Genomic DNA, 14,421 nt, shown 5'->3' with positions numbered 1-14,421 from the left:
GTGGATGCTGCTGCAAAGAAGCTAAAACATGAATACTTCACACATTTTCAACCAGCAACACAAAAGATACAATCGTCATTTGACCAAATGTCTCCCCACATTCAGTAATGGATAGAAACGTGTTACTGCAAAACATTATGATATCATAGTTAAGTTAAACTTTGACCTTTATTATATAAAATGTCATCACTTCATCCTTTTATCCTATTAGACATTTGTATTATTTTTTGTTATAATTAGCTTATGAATTTTTTTGTTATGGCCAAAAATGTGCTTTGTAAGGTCACAGTGACCGTATCCATTGACTAAAAGCTAATCAGTTTTATCATTGAGTCTCAGTGGATGTTTGTTCCAAATTTTAAGAAATTCCCATCAGGCCTTCTTGCAGTATTGCATTTATGAGACTGAGAAGGATGAGGTCACAGTGACCTTTGACCAATAAATTCTAAACTGTCCATTTTTGAGTCCAAGTGGACATTTGTGCCAAACTTTGAGAGATTCCCTCAAGGTGTACTTGATGTATGGGGTTCAGAAGGATGGGATGCATGCAAGGTCAAATGACCTCAATCTTTGACCATCAAAATCTAATCTGTTCATTGTTGAATCCAAGTGGACATTCACAAGAATGGGATGAATAAACATATGCACGGATGACCCAAAAAATGTTGCCGGCGTGGAGGCATAAAATTAAAAAAACATAAAACTCAGTCAAAGGGACTTGTCATTTGTTTGCATGCAACAAAGTGAAGAATCAACATGCTCACACTTATTTACCTGATACATTTAAACCAACAAAACTTGCAGTAAAATCCAACTAGAGGTAAACTACACTCAGAGTAAAAAGTGGGCTTCTGAAGTTCATTTGAATTATGGAAGAGTAACAACAAACAAATTGGTTGATGCCTGAACCTCAAAAAGCTTCTATTTACTCGTGTGAGCTGCTTTCCCTCAAACTGAATTTGTTTGCACAACACAAAATGCAGCTTATAAATACTTAAATGTGTGGGTTTTATTTTGAAATATAACAGTAACAATAAATGCGCATCTTAAAATTTGCCATAACTATTCATAATGCATATACATAAAATAGCTTATAAAGGTGCCTTACTTTTATTTTAATATTAGTACACCAAACACTGGTGCATTTACAAGGAGCCTCCTATATGTGAAAGCAGAGACTACTGTGTGCAAAGTGTACTAAGAAAAATATACTTTTTAGGAACACATTTGAGAAGCAGGTCACATGTTTAAACACACACAGGGCCCCTTGCCTAACAACTTCAGTTTGCATTGTGAAAAAAAAAACAGAGATTAATAACTAATGAGTCTGATGCTGCTCACGAGGCCTGAGTCAGTGACCAGAGCTGTCCGTAAAAGAGCCGTCACCTGCAGGTGTGTGTCACACTCAGAAACAACACGCCAGGTCTTGAGAGGAGTTCAGACATCTGATCCTCACTCCTGAGGGCCCCGTGTCTCATCATTGTTAACTGGGCCTGGATTGCGATGGCCAGATGAAAACCACACCTGTAACCAGAGTCTTCTGTTTGTGTGGTCAGGTGTGATAAAATCGGTCCACGGGCTCACTCATTAACAGCCCACCCAATCCACGCTGACCTAAATAAAGAGGCTAACCTGTTTTGAGGCTCACGTCATGTGTGCATTTTTGTCTCATGGCCACATCCAAAGTCTTTAAAGGTTCTGCTTCCCTCAGGAATCTGTTTCCATTATGGAGGCCAGCTCAGTGATTTTAGGCTCCTCTCGGTGTTTGGTCAGAACTGGCCGGCTGGTGTAAATGTCATCCACAGGCAGAAGGAATGTGACCGTTTTTACCTTGGCCCTAAAAGGTAAACGAATCACAAGAGTTACATGGCTACAAAGCCGAAACTTAAGAAAAGGTGTAAAGGTAGAGACAGCATAGCTTCCAATACATTAAAACAAAAAAAATATGGGGAGAACCTTCAAAAACATGCATTTTATACAAAATTTCGATGCTTTAAAGTTACATTTATGGAATGAAAAGTGCATGGTAAGCAAGTCTGTACCTGTTTTTGTGTACATATTCCTGCAGGGAGTGCCTGTTGGTAACTTTTTCCACCTCTTCCCTGGACGAGTTACCAAAGATGCCATTACCATGCTGAATCTCTTCCTGTAGTCTCCCCCATGCAGAGTCACTCGGCTGTTGTCTGTCAGTCCTTCCGTCTTTCATGGTCACACCAGACAGGTTGGAGCTTATAGAGTACCTTCGGACAGTCATGACAGTGTGCTCTGTGAAATAATACGAACATGGTGCATTGGGATGGATTCATTTTCACAGTGCAGAAATAGATGTGGAAAGAAAACATTAAATATATATATATATATGTATTCAAAACTTCATGTTATCTTTCAACAGCCATTTAAAAACGCAGAGGCTATGTGCACCTGGATGAGAGTAGTCACACTGTAGCTATTCCGCTATTTACACCCATCCTAAGGACTTGTCATTATGGATCCCACTGTGTGCTGTGATTGGACAGTACTTGTCACATTGATGCGTGTAGGTTGGAAGCAGTTAGGATTAGGGGAAAGAGGTCAGGGTTAGGGATTGTACTGCCCAATCTTGGAAATTCTCTGTGAATTAAGTGTTACATTTACAAAAAAAAGAAAGCAACTAACAAATATACTTCCAGAAAGTCTGGTGATGTAGCATAAACAACGACAAAGTCCATAGAGGTGATAAAACATAGTGGGTGAGTGGATCAAGCATAGGACTATCTCACAGGACTGCGGTTTGAGTCCTCTGTAAGTCTACTTTGATTTTTAGTGGATTCATAATTTTTAGTTTTTAGGATGTATAAAGCTGCTGAATGCGCACTGTGTACATAAACACTATCAGAATAGCTAAATAGGCCAGTTTGTGTTAATGTCATATTTTGATGTTGTTATAGGATGCCCTGGAGTAAATTGCACCCCAGGTGTAATAATTAACTATGGTTACATGGGTCATTGCTCCCACTATGATGCTATACACAAATGGTTGTAAATAGTTACATTGGCTATTCCACCCCGTTTGCAAATAACATTGTTGGCTATGAACACATGGGTGCATTTAGAGCATCTGCATTTAAAAATGTAATACATACAATTTTTGCTATTAATAAATATAGATAAATAACAATACAGTAATGATTTTGTCAATACGAGGATATTGAGTGGCATTATGGGAATTACAGGAATCCATTTTTTTGTAAAACAAACATCATGGTATCTGGCTCTTGCTCCATAGATTTTGAGCATTCTTCTTTTTAATCTGTATCTTGTGAGACCGTCAATTTAATGACAGTGCGATGCCAAGTCGTTGGACTCTTACTTTACTCTCTACTATTACCATTTATAACGATAATTTCACTTTACAACAGACGTTATTTAACTGATCACTTTCTCATGTGCTATAGAAATGTGTCGAATAACTTTCTTCCAGATTTAACTTTAAAGCAAAGCTGTCCAAATTGTGCAGTAAAAGGCCCATTCCTTACCTTTGTATTGTCCCTCCAGGACCGGCGCAGACGCATTTCTCCTCAGGTTCACATACGGGTTTTCCTCCGTCCCTGCCCGCTGCTCTGCACCTGAAGACACCGGTCTGGCTTCCCCTGGTACGGCCCCAAATGACCGCTGACCGTAGTCCCCCCGCAGCTCTCGGTTCTCCGCCTCCAGCTTCTTGATTTCATCGCGCATCTCCATGATGACCTGCGCCAGGCTGCGCGTGCTCTCCATGGCGCTGCTGCTACGCTGCCAGTACCACGGCTTTCCAAAAACCGGCGGGGAGTCGTGCAGTAGGAGCTCACCGTGCTGCTGCGGTTTCATCATGCTGCGCTCAAAAGCTTTTTTGTCCTCCTCTTGCTGTGGTCTCTCTCTCTTTCTCTCTTTGTTGTGTGCGCCTCAATCTCAGTCCAGATCTTGTTCTGGGGAGATTATGTCGCCTTTCACCACTTATACAGCTGAAAGGGCTCCGGTGCAGCCAGCAGCAAACAAATGATGTTTTATTAATCAGCTTCGGCGTCCAGTTTCAGGAAAACTAAGCAGGGGTCGGAAATGAAATGTGCACTGCAGTGGAGCTTGAATGGCGGGAGACCTACTAAACCCGCAGGATCTGTAAAATAGAATTAATACCAACTTTTTGGACCAAAAACGTGAAGCAACTTCATGTTGAAGCTCAAGAGCAAATATGAAGATGCGATTTTTTTTGGGCACGTCACTCTTCCTCTTGTAATGGCCATGTCTCTGTTGGGATTACAATGCCCTGTCTCTAAAATATTGATTACATCTGTCAGCAAGATAAATCTAGCGAGGAAACTGAGAAAAAAATACCTTCAAGTATCCTTTTCTGCTGTGATTGGGATGCAGCTATAAGATCGTTTATATTAATCTGAGCATTTAAAAATAAGATCAACTACAAAAATGATTTTACAGAGCCCCTAAAGGGACATGGGGGGAATACATGAAGATGTTAGCAAAAAATTAGATGGTAAAAAAAAATATTTTGATGGTGGAAAAATCAACTCTTCAAGTTCAATTCTCTTTCAGACGAGATAGAACCCACCTCCTAACCATCACAATCTTCCATTTAAGACATAGAGAACAGTTCTGTTTTTGTTACTAATCTAGGAAAAACAAAAAAGACAAAGAAGAAAACAAACCAAGAAAGGACAGTATACACATAAATAAAAAGCACAAGTAGACATCAGACAAGGGATTAGAAAAATTTGATGGTGAAAAAAAAGGTGGAAAAAATGATGGGGATAAAAAACACCATCATTTTCTCCCACCATTGTTTTTCTTTCACTGTCAATTTTTTTTCACCCCCATGTCCCTTTAGAGGCTCCATAGATGTATGTCTTTGCAGAGTGACATTTCTTTCATTTCACTCAGAAGACAGGGACTGAGACATATGGATGGGTTTGCCTTTAATTTACTACATCTGTGGTCTTCTGTCTCCTGCATATGCATGACACTTGTTAAAGGGAGGTCTGGGGGGTCAACCCATGATGATGAGCAATCTTGGAAAACAAACACATGAAAACAAAATGGGCGTTTGATGAATAATAAGAGAAGGAATCACTGCAGCAGACATCAAATACAGGCAGGCTGTACACAAAGGGGAAAATTGCAGATAATTACACTCAATGGGGTTTCCACAGCAGGGACTGTATAGTCAGGTACGGGTGCACGTGGCCACAGGTTGTAACCCAGTATGCATGGACCAGACAGTCTCAACTGGTCTGTTATCAACATAAAATAGTTTAAAATCATATAAAATATGAAATATTGTCAGAAGATCTGTTGGCTACTAGGTAGGTTTGAGAGATTTTGCCGCCTGTGACTTGAACCGAATGTTGCTGGCTCGGAGCAACCTGACCCCGCCAGAGTCTAGGCCACTGTGAGGGAGACAAGCACACATAAGCCGGCCTGCAGAGGAGAGAAACCCAATCAGCCCCCTCTTTCTGGTTCACAAAATAGGCTACAGAGAGGGAGGGAGGCGAGAGAGATGAGACAGAGGAGGGGAGAAATACTGATCGGCTGGAAGGAAAGGAGTTTGTGTGGAAGAGGTGGGAGGTCAGTGAAACTCAATCTGCTGCACCTCAGGCGTGCGACCACAGAGGGAGAGTGAGGAGACGGACATAAATGTGTCAGCTGTCTTGTCAGGTAGAGATAAAAACAGACGCGTGAGAGAGACAGAAGATTACATGCTGTCTTTTACCATCAACTGTATGTTCAGGGCCACTTAACCTCTTTTTATGCACAGTGCACCAACCCCTGGCGAAGCATCAATAAATAAACACCCACTCTGCTGCTCGCTCTCTGCATGGTCAGTAATTATACCCAACTATTGGAAAAAACTGACACCAGATCCCATGGAAAACCGCTCTGCAGCAGTCATTTCACTTTCAATGAAACTTTAACCACAAGTTGTATTATTTGGGCCTCCTCACCGTACAATGAAGTTTAGGCCTATATCTACATTGCTTTATCTGCCTTCGGTTATCTGTTTGAGTTTTTCTTTAAAGCAAATACTAAAAAAAACACCTTTTTGGTAAAAGTTGTGATCGATGAATCAACACATTTCTGTAACTTGTTAATGCTGTAGCAATGTCTGTGAGTACAAGGTGACTAATGGATACCCCAGTAACAAGTTGCTTTACCCTGGACCCACCGAAAATAACTTAAACAGACCATGAACAGAAATACTGACAGACAAAGCTCAGACACACGACAAACTACACCGGCTTCATGTAGGTATAGGCTAGTAGTTCAAATACTGCAAATATGTTAAGTGAATTGAATTAAAAGAAGCACAGATTATTCAAAAATGGTCTCCCAGCTATCAATTAAAACAAAATCAATCCTTTGTTCATTTCTTTTTCAAGAAGCCATCTTACCTACTCACACACAAGTAAAGTATTCTTGCTGGGGCATCAGTTATAAATACAGTGAAATATTGAGTCGACAATAAAAATGTGAAGCACAAAGGAAAACGGAGCTCCAGGGTAAATACAGTGGAGACAGTCTAAAACAGAGACCATAACAAAAGACAAACACAAAGCAGCAATGATGAAGCGCTCCAGGCTCCATCAGATCGAAAACCAGCTCATATTTGGATTTATTTGATTCAGATCCGTCTGACTCAGAAAAATAAATCAATGATCCAAAACAAAAGATTTTGGAGTCTGTCTATTCATTTAAGGCATGGTTAGGGTACAGCAACAGTAATCCTGCCTTTTGAAGTAGTTCACAGTTTGTTAACATATTTTAGCCACCCACAACCTTACAGAAATGCCTTAAATTTCTAATAAAGTGTCATTTTAATAGCATTTCTTTTTCTTACTCCACGTGCCTGGCATTTCTCAGACGTATCGTACTGTTCAAAGATAATGTCAGCTAGATGGCATGCATGGAGGGAGAGATGGAACGTGAGGAGAAAACAGAGAAATGTACGGGATGGTAAACCAGGGTTCCTACAGCTTAAAGCAAGATAAATTGAATACTTTTCAAGACTTTTTGAAATGTCACACATCATCAGATTTAAGACTCATTTTACAAAACCAAAACTGAAAAAAAAAAAAAAAAATCTGAACCGACATTTTTTTCTGAGAATTAAAGACAACTTTGACATTTTTGGTCCGGTGAAAATTCTGGTTCGAACTGGGAAATACTTTGTTGTGGAGTTTTCTGCTTTTCACACTGCATGTGGGATTTCACTGCCTTAATTTTCACAAGTTTAACATGAGAGACTAGTTGTTGTTTTTTTAAAAATAGATTTTACTAATTATTTTGAGATTTTACAATACAACATAAAAAAAGATTCATAAAATCCCACTTCCCTTGTCTGAGCATTTTTAAGACTTTTGAAAGTTTGATTGAAGTCATTTTAATACAAATTAAGGTGTTATTGTTAGATTGATAAAATCATTGCCGTTTAAGACTTTTTAAGGATCAGTGGGAACCACCCATATTAGAGCTATGTTACATTGACAGCTACAGAAAATACATATGTAATATGTTACATTACATGGTGGATTAGTCACAGAAGACTACGGTAGCAATGGCCTTAAACATAACAAAATCCCATGACTTTTCCAAAACTTTCAGTGATTTTTCCTAATTCCATGACTTTTCCAGACTTCCATGACCATGGGAACCCTTAAAATAACAACAAAATAGGGTAAAACAACCACAAGATGACACAAAATGACTAGAAAAATGCACTAAAATACCCAAAAGAGACAAAACTGTTGAGCGACACAAAACCACAAAAAGACATAATCCTACTACAAAGAGATGCAAAACAACAACACAAAAAGAGGCAAGACAATAATAAAATGTGTGTGTCTTGCTCCTACGTAGCAGAGGTGAGGGGGCCTTGTGCATATCTGTGCCCAGGTGCCCATTGTCTGATAATCCGCCCCTGTCTTTTTCTACAACCTCTATGTGTTAAATTGGAAACCTTATTATTTGTATTAGGAGGTGAATTTTAAGATTCATACAGCTGCTGTCTATTATCTTGGCACCACTGAACCAAGGCATGAAGTGGTTTTCTATTTCCTTGTTTCAGTCTGAGTTTGCTCATTAAACATTTCTATTTCACACATCTCCATCTGTTGTTCAGGTGAATGACCTCAAAATTATCTATAATTAGCAGCTGCCTGGGCTGAGGACAGTGAATAGACAGGATATGAGAGTCTGCTGTGCACAGCTGCAGCCAAGGCACAATTTCATTTTAGAAAGCAATTTTGCCCCCATTCAACCTGGATTAATGCAAATAAAATACTGAGACACATGAGTGAGATGAAGGGTGATCTGAAGGTAACATAAAGAATGGAAGACGCATGATTGTAGATGAGGTGTAAAATTATTGAAGTATAATCCTGAATTTTGGACATTAACAAAATTTTATTTAAATGTTATACATAAAACTTTAGTTTTTGTTCCTTTTTTTATATTCAGCTAAACAAATATTTATATATTGTATATTTTATAAAAGAAACATTTCAAACGTTTTTAAATATTAATATTTCTTATTTACAATTCAAAACAGTACAGGAAATAATAACAGTAACAATGCAGTTTCAATCATAAAAATGTTACAAAACATATTTTTTTTTGTATGTTTCCATTTGAAAATTGGCAAGCTGATATTTCCAGAACGTTAGCAAGGATACAAAGTAGCAATGTGGAGCTGCTCTACATTCAAACAGGAACTGGAGGTGCGTCCAACTCTTCAGATGCTTCGTTAGTTATAAAACCTGGAATCCAATTTTTTTTTCACATTAGTCATCTTACAAGATCTTTTGTGATAAAGAACAATGATGTTCCAGAGAAAAAAATGTAAAAACTGTCATCAAAATGCACTGTAGAGCTACTGTATATGTTACATATAGCTGAACGCACCTCGAGCTCAGTAAGGTCACTGTTCTCTAAAGGGACAGGGCTGTGGAGAGAAGGCGCATGTTGTGTGCATGTATGTGTGAACATATGCACAGTGTGCACTTGTTTGTGAATGTGTCTGTCAGTATGTAAGCTGATGAATCAGTTGGCAGGGCGGGGGGAATCCATTTATCACATGGATCAAGTCTCTAAAAACCAAAACAAACAGTAGCTAACAGTCCAGCAGCCTGGCATCTACTGTAGATAGTCGACGTTCAACGACAGGACTAAAGACTATCACAACCACAGTCTACACACTTCTTCCCTTGTTTTCTCTACACTCGCCAGCAGTCACAGTTCCACTAGTCCGCTGCTCCCTGCAGCAGGAAACAACTACAGTCAGAAACAAGCAAATGAGCTCAACTTGTGAGGCTCAAACTGGCACTTCAAAGCCATTTATGGGGAATAAGAATGTCCTCCCTGGCACAAAGGATTTCTTGAAAGTCTATGGGCCATTCAGTAGGCGCTGTGCCGTTCCGTTCCTGGTTGTCTTGTGTGAGGAATCTGCACGAGAGCAAGAATAAAAAGCTTGCATTGGAACAGGAAAATTCAAAAGGTGGTTAAAGGAATGCTTCAGCCACAAAATGATCATTTGTTAATCAATAACACACCACATGTTAGCTTGAATTATTGAAGGAAACATTGTTTTTTCCTGCATGCCTCCAGGGAGAGAGGGGAATCCAAAAAAAGGCAAACATTTGTCATGAATTAGAGCTAACGGAGACTGCTTTTAACAACAGCAAATCTATATCAAAACAACCGTTTATAAACTGTAACACTACTCGTGCAGTATAATCATAATATTTAGTATGTGCATTTGTCCCCTCCTACGAAGACCATGAAAGTAGCAGGAGACTTTCATCTTAACAAAATTATATAAATTAACAAATAAACTGATGCATGAAAATATACAAGAATGCAGGAAATTTAAGTGTTTGATGCTCATATTTCCTGGTGGAAGGTCCCCAACCCCTCCTCATATGCTTGGTACGTCCCAAACATACATTTTTGAAAAAAAAATTAGGTTTAAAACACGTCAATACTAACAGTCTCAGGCATGGCTGAGTAGCATTCCTGGGAACATGCGTGCGTTCGAGCTCATATATGCATGTGCAATCCCTGGGCATGCTCAGGGTGCACCACGGGGCACATTACTGGTAGGCACAAGTTTGTATTGTAACGTATTTAGTGAAAATGTATAAGTTTGGGAAATACTGAACATACGACTGGATAAAGTTGACTCAGATTAGACTACAAAAGAAGAGTCAGTGCTTGCAAACTGATGTTTGACATAGTTTTGCTGTTGTTACATGTGGCCCCTTAAGATTTTAATGATGAAGAACGTTGGCCTTTTTTAAAAAAAATTCTGCATTCACCATGGAGGCATGCCTGAAAAACATAGTTTTCTTCATAAATTCAACATAACACATATTGAGTTATTGATATACAAATGGTCATTTGCGGGTTAAGTATTCCTTTAAGTATCGAGTCTAGCAGTTTGACTCTAGGGAAGATTGGCTGAGATATGAGAAAATGATAAAGTGAGGTAAGCAAGTAGCAAAGTGACAACATGTCTTTTATAAAGGAACTTGATGACATGACATACCAGTTTTAGAAAGAGTGGACAGAAAGCTGTTAGATAGAGAGGCGGAGCTGGCAGCAAGAACACTTTTTTGTAGCTGTAATGAGAGGAAGTGTTGGAAAGGAAGTCGAGGAAACCATGAAGTAAAAACAGAAGCTGATACACATGAAAATGTCTCATAAAATGATGTATAGGAAGAGATGATGCTCTTTATGCCATGCAAGAGAATGTGACAAAAAAGCTACACATGTGGTGATAACATGAGTCTGGACCCTCATTGGTCAATGCACAGTGAGACCTGTTCATTCATGATGCCAGACAGCTCAGTCAGCATGTCGCGGTAGTGAGCTCTCATTTCCTCCTGGTACTCCAGCTGGTCCTCCTTGATCAGACGCTCATTCACATCCAATGCCTGACCACAGGCTTCTGCAAACTGCCTGCAGGGGGCAAACAAAGTTTTACTGATTATTAATTATGCCTGACCTTTAAGGATTTTTTTCATGATGTTACATTGTCAAAAACTATTGGGCTCTTGCCACTGAATATTCATTTAGGTGTAAAGGTTTGTGTGATGAGTGCATTTTACGTTGTTAGAGTATACACATTAAAAAAGATTGTTGCATTTTTAAATTCTAATGTGCCATTTAGGACTTTTTTAATGTGTTGGGATTTATTATTTTTCCCTGCAAAATTCATACCTTCTTTGTAATGCTAAGAACAAAATCCACAGCACTTTGCAGTGAATCATGCATTTAATCCTACCTGAAGATCTCCTTGAGCAGCTTGACCTGGTTATCTGGGTATTTCTTGGCATTCTTCTCTTCTAAAAATGCTCTGGCATAGGCCATGGGCCCTGCATTCACCTGGACAGGACAAGATCGGGTGAGACAAAAGAGAGCATCGTGCTGGTGAAGAACCTCAGTCAGTCATCCAGGTCATGGTAATTCTAAGTGCTACATGATAAGCAAATGGACTTGCTTGAGTTTCTTGGAGATGTTTCACCTCTCATCCAAAAGACTTCTTCAGTCCTAAAGAACTGAAGAGCTAAAGAAGCCTCTTGGATGAGAGGTGAAACATCCTCAAGAAACTCAAGCAAGTCCAGTTGCTTACGATATAGCATTTAGAGCATCAAATACATCCAAAAGTCTGCATTCTGAAGGAATCCCCACCTTGACGCTGACACTGCCCTGCAGTTTCAGCTGCAGACGGATCATGTCTACTTCCTCCATGTTGCAGAGCTGGTTAAGCTCAGAGACTTTACGTGACATCTCATCAATAGCTACTTCAATTGGGTTCATTTCTGTGCTCTGCTGCTCCACCACCTGGATACGCTTCTTAAGGTAGGGGAAGCTGGAACTCGCTGAAGAGAGAGGGAAAAAAAACCCACTGATCAGACCAAATCTATATTATAGCTTTCTGGTTTTTTTGTTTGTTTGTTTTTTTGTTCACAGGGGAAAAAGTGGTAAGCAATTACTGACTGGTCAATATGGTGCGTCTCTTGCACTGCTCCTCCACATCTCCATGTTTCTTCCCTGACAGAGTGAACGGCGTCTCAAACGCAAAGCGGTTGATGTTGTGATGTCTCTCAAAATCTGTCCTTTTGTCCTGTTGTTCTTTCTCGTCAAAGTAGGGCACCACGTATGTCACCTGAATGTAGGCAAACTTGGGGTCCAGGTCCTTAGGATTTACCTGTTTTAAAAAATGGTACACAAGCGCAGTGAAGTTATGTGTCCACAAATTAAGTATTAACTGATCAGGTTGGGTACCGGAACTCCTTTAACCTTAAGGTATCGACCAATATGAACCAGTACCAAGTAGTATCAAAGCATCTCCAGTCAAATGATACCTGCATTCAATCTTATTCACGCTGGGAGTCTGATCCTGACCACTCCGACTCCTCGTCAGATTGAGAAACTTTCTGTTGCTGCCATCTCCAGAGCTCTCCTTCCAGAGCACAATCATTTCAACATCTACCCAGTTAGCATGAGCTAATACTGCACCATCCGCTAACATCCATCACTGAACCATGCAATGTCCCAAAAAATTTACATCGACACCAAAACACTTTGACTCTGTCGTTAAAGCCGTTATTAACGGTATGGTAACATTAGCAGTGTGATGCTGACAGTTAGCACTGTCACTGTGTGTATGCGGCCAGGCGGACACTAACAACTGTCCCCTGTGCGGCGCTCACACTCCCGCAGCAGCAGCAACAGCCCATACAGCCTGTCAAGTGAAGCACTGCTTACTGACAATTCAGCACGCTGAAATACCACAAAAACATTTTAAAGTATGCTCCATTCACATTATGGGTACTAAATGAAGTACTCAATGGTATTGGCATCACTTAAAGTGTACTCGTATCGGTACTGGTATCATAATGTTTGAATCTATACCCATACCTAATAACTGGGAATAGTACCAACTCAGCAAATTATTCACCTTTAAAGTTTTCAAAACAGGCAAAATTTGGTCCCTTACCTTATTGGAGTCCTGGATCATCTTGACATTATCAGCTCCAAATTTGTCTGAGTAGAGTTTGAGTAATCTCTGGGAGATTTCTGACAGCCCTGTCAGCTTCGGCTCTTTGTAGATGAACTCTTTGCTCTCCTCTTCTTCAAAGAAACCCTAGCCGAACAAACACACACACGTGCATTTGTGTGTATGAAATGCAAGTTTAATATTTAGATGTTGCTTTTGTTCTCACAACTCAGTGTATACATGTCATTGTGATTTTATGTTGCCCCCTAGTGTTTTTTTTGAGCCAACAGTTGTGCATATAGGCTGCAACACTTGTTAGAACAACTCAGCCCTAACAGGGTGTCAGTGTTAAGCTCTGGATGGGACAATTCGGAGGTCATTTTCAAAGCAGCTTCAAATGTCATATGTGAATGAGGTTTATTAAGTAGTTACTTCCTGTCCACTGTGGCTGTTTGACACCAGCTCTTCTTAATGTTTAGGGAGGAAAAAAACTTCATCATTGGAGATTATGGGAAGTAAAATGGACCACAGCAAGCTTGACACAAACCCTTCAAAGGGTAAGAGCGGCAGATGTTAATAGTGGTAGAAGGAGAAGAGAGGTAAAACTGGTTAGCGCTGAGGAAAATGGAAAATCAAAAGACATACAAAACTTACCGCAATCTTGATACAGAATATAATAAAAAAAACAAAGGAAGAAAAGATCAGACAGAGAAATTAAGGACACTGACTCAATTCTAAAAAAAATCTGATTTTGTTATCTTTCTTTCCCCATGCCTCACTGACAAGAGTATCGTTCTCCCCCTTTTTCCTAAAAGAGAGAAGATTTCATATTCTCATTGTCTACTATTTAAAATCTTTTTTCACTCCAGAGCTTCATCCCCTGCACAGAAATGTTACCCCCTAATTAACAGATAGAAATTGTGTCAAGGATGCAGGTTTTTTAAAAACAAGCCCAAAGCACACAGTGCTTTTTCACAAAGCTTTTACCATTTCTAAGAGTTAGATCATTTAAATTACAAGAAATAGATTTTCTAACATACCCTTAGAGGTATCTAGCTCTGCATTTTTTTGTGCTTGCTTTATTTAGAGGTATTGAGATCTTTTGCTCATGATGAACCAATACATGTATTTGTTTTGCAAAGTGTAAGGCTTAGAGAGACAGTCAGAGTTGGTAAATACGTCAGCAGTAGAGTTACTGCAATGTGTGTCTGCAGACGTGTCAATGTAAGTGTGTGCTGTCTGCAGTAATAAAGTGTCCCTCACCTGTCCGTAGAAAGCTACGCGGTAGTAGCGCCCAAAGAGCCGCTTTTCCGAGTTCACCACCTCAGTAACCTTCAGATAGGAGCGATGGATGTCGTAGTACAGCTCTGACAGCCTCTGTGGTCACATCAACACAC

At 39.7% G+C, this 14,421-nt stretch overlaps 2 protein-coding genes across 10 annotated transcripts in view; both read right to left on the bottom strand.

Annotated features, from left to right (window-relative positions):
- Window positions 1–997: 997 nt before the first annotated feature.
- Window positions 998–6,122, bottom strand: LOC148189359 (uncharacterized). Its single transcript, XM_088078274.1, has 3 exons — window positions 3,516–6,122; window positions 2,043–2,265; window positions 998–1,837 (listed from the first exon to the last, which is right to left on the bottom strand). The coding sequence occupies exons 1-3, from the start codon at window positions 3,844–3,846 to the stop codon at window positions 1,708–1,710; spliced, it is 684 nt and encodes a 227-aa protein (XP_087934400.1). The 5' UTR covers window positions 3,847–6,122; the 3' UTR covers window positions 998–1,707.
- A 2,285-nt stretch (window positions 6,123–8,407) lies between these two features.
- The window catches only part of dock10 (dedicator of cytokinesis 10), a 77,484-nt gene continuing 71,470 nt past the window's right edge, over window positions 8,408–14,421 (bottom strand). For 7 of the 9 annotated variants that reach the window (XM_088078948.1, XM_088078945.1, XM_088078946.1 and 4 more), the window contains 8 exons: window positions 14,288–14,401; window positions 13,025–13,171; window positions 12,022–12,232; window positions 11,713–11,903; window positions 11,306–11,406; window positions 10,842–10,980; window positions 10,568–10,640; window positions 8,408–9,465 (listed from right to left, as the gene is read on the bottom strand). In XM_088078948.1, coding sequence (XP_087935074.1) covers window positions 9,407–9,465; window positions 10,568–10,640; window positions 10,842–10,980; window positions 11,306–11,406; window positions 11,713–11,903; window positions 12,022–12,232; window positions 13,025–13,171; window positions 14,288–14,401 — 1,035 coding nt within the window. In that variant the 3' untranslated portion in view covers window positions 8,408–9,406. The remainder of the gene's footprint in view (window positions 9,466–10,567; window positions 10,641–10,841; window positions 10,981–11,305; window positions 11,407–11,712; window positions 11,904–12,021; window positions 12,233–13,024; window positions 13,172–14,287; window positions 14,402–14,421) is intronic. The other 2 variants (XM_042486667.2, XM_042486668.2) reach the window with 1 other exon arrangement.

This window comes from Plectropomus leopardus, chromosome 6, assembly GCF_026936395.1.
Source record: "Plectropomus leopardus strain MGB_pleo_1.0 chromosome 6, ASM2693639v1, whole genome shotgun sequence".
Taxonomy (NCBI): Eukaryota; Metazoa; Chordata; class Actinopteri; order Perciformes; family Serranidae; genus Plectropomus; species Plectropomus leopardus.
Note: the sequence above shows the minus strand (reverse complement) of the source record. Positions and strands in the feature narration are given on the sequence as shown.

What these genes read in the sequence shown, in the direction of transcription:
- LOC148189359 (XM_088078274.1), bottom strand. Translation starts at nt 3,846, where the DNA reads ATGATGAAACCGCAGCAGCACGGTGAGCTCCTACTGCACGACTCCCCG. An exon ending in CCTGGAGGGACAATACAAAG is followed by an intron (nt 2,266 to 3,515) that starts GTAAGGAATGGG and finishes ATTATTTCACAG; the next exon opens with AGCACACTGTCATGACTGTC. An exon ending in GAATATGTACACAAAAACAG is followed by an intron (nt 1,838 to 2,042) that starts GTACAGACTTGC and finishes TTTACCTTTTAG; the next exon opens with GGCCAAGGTAAAAACGGTCA.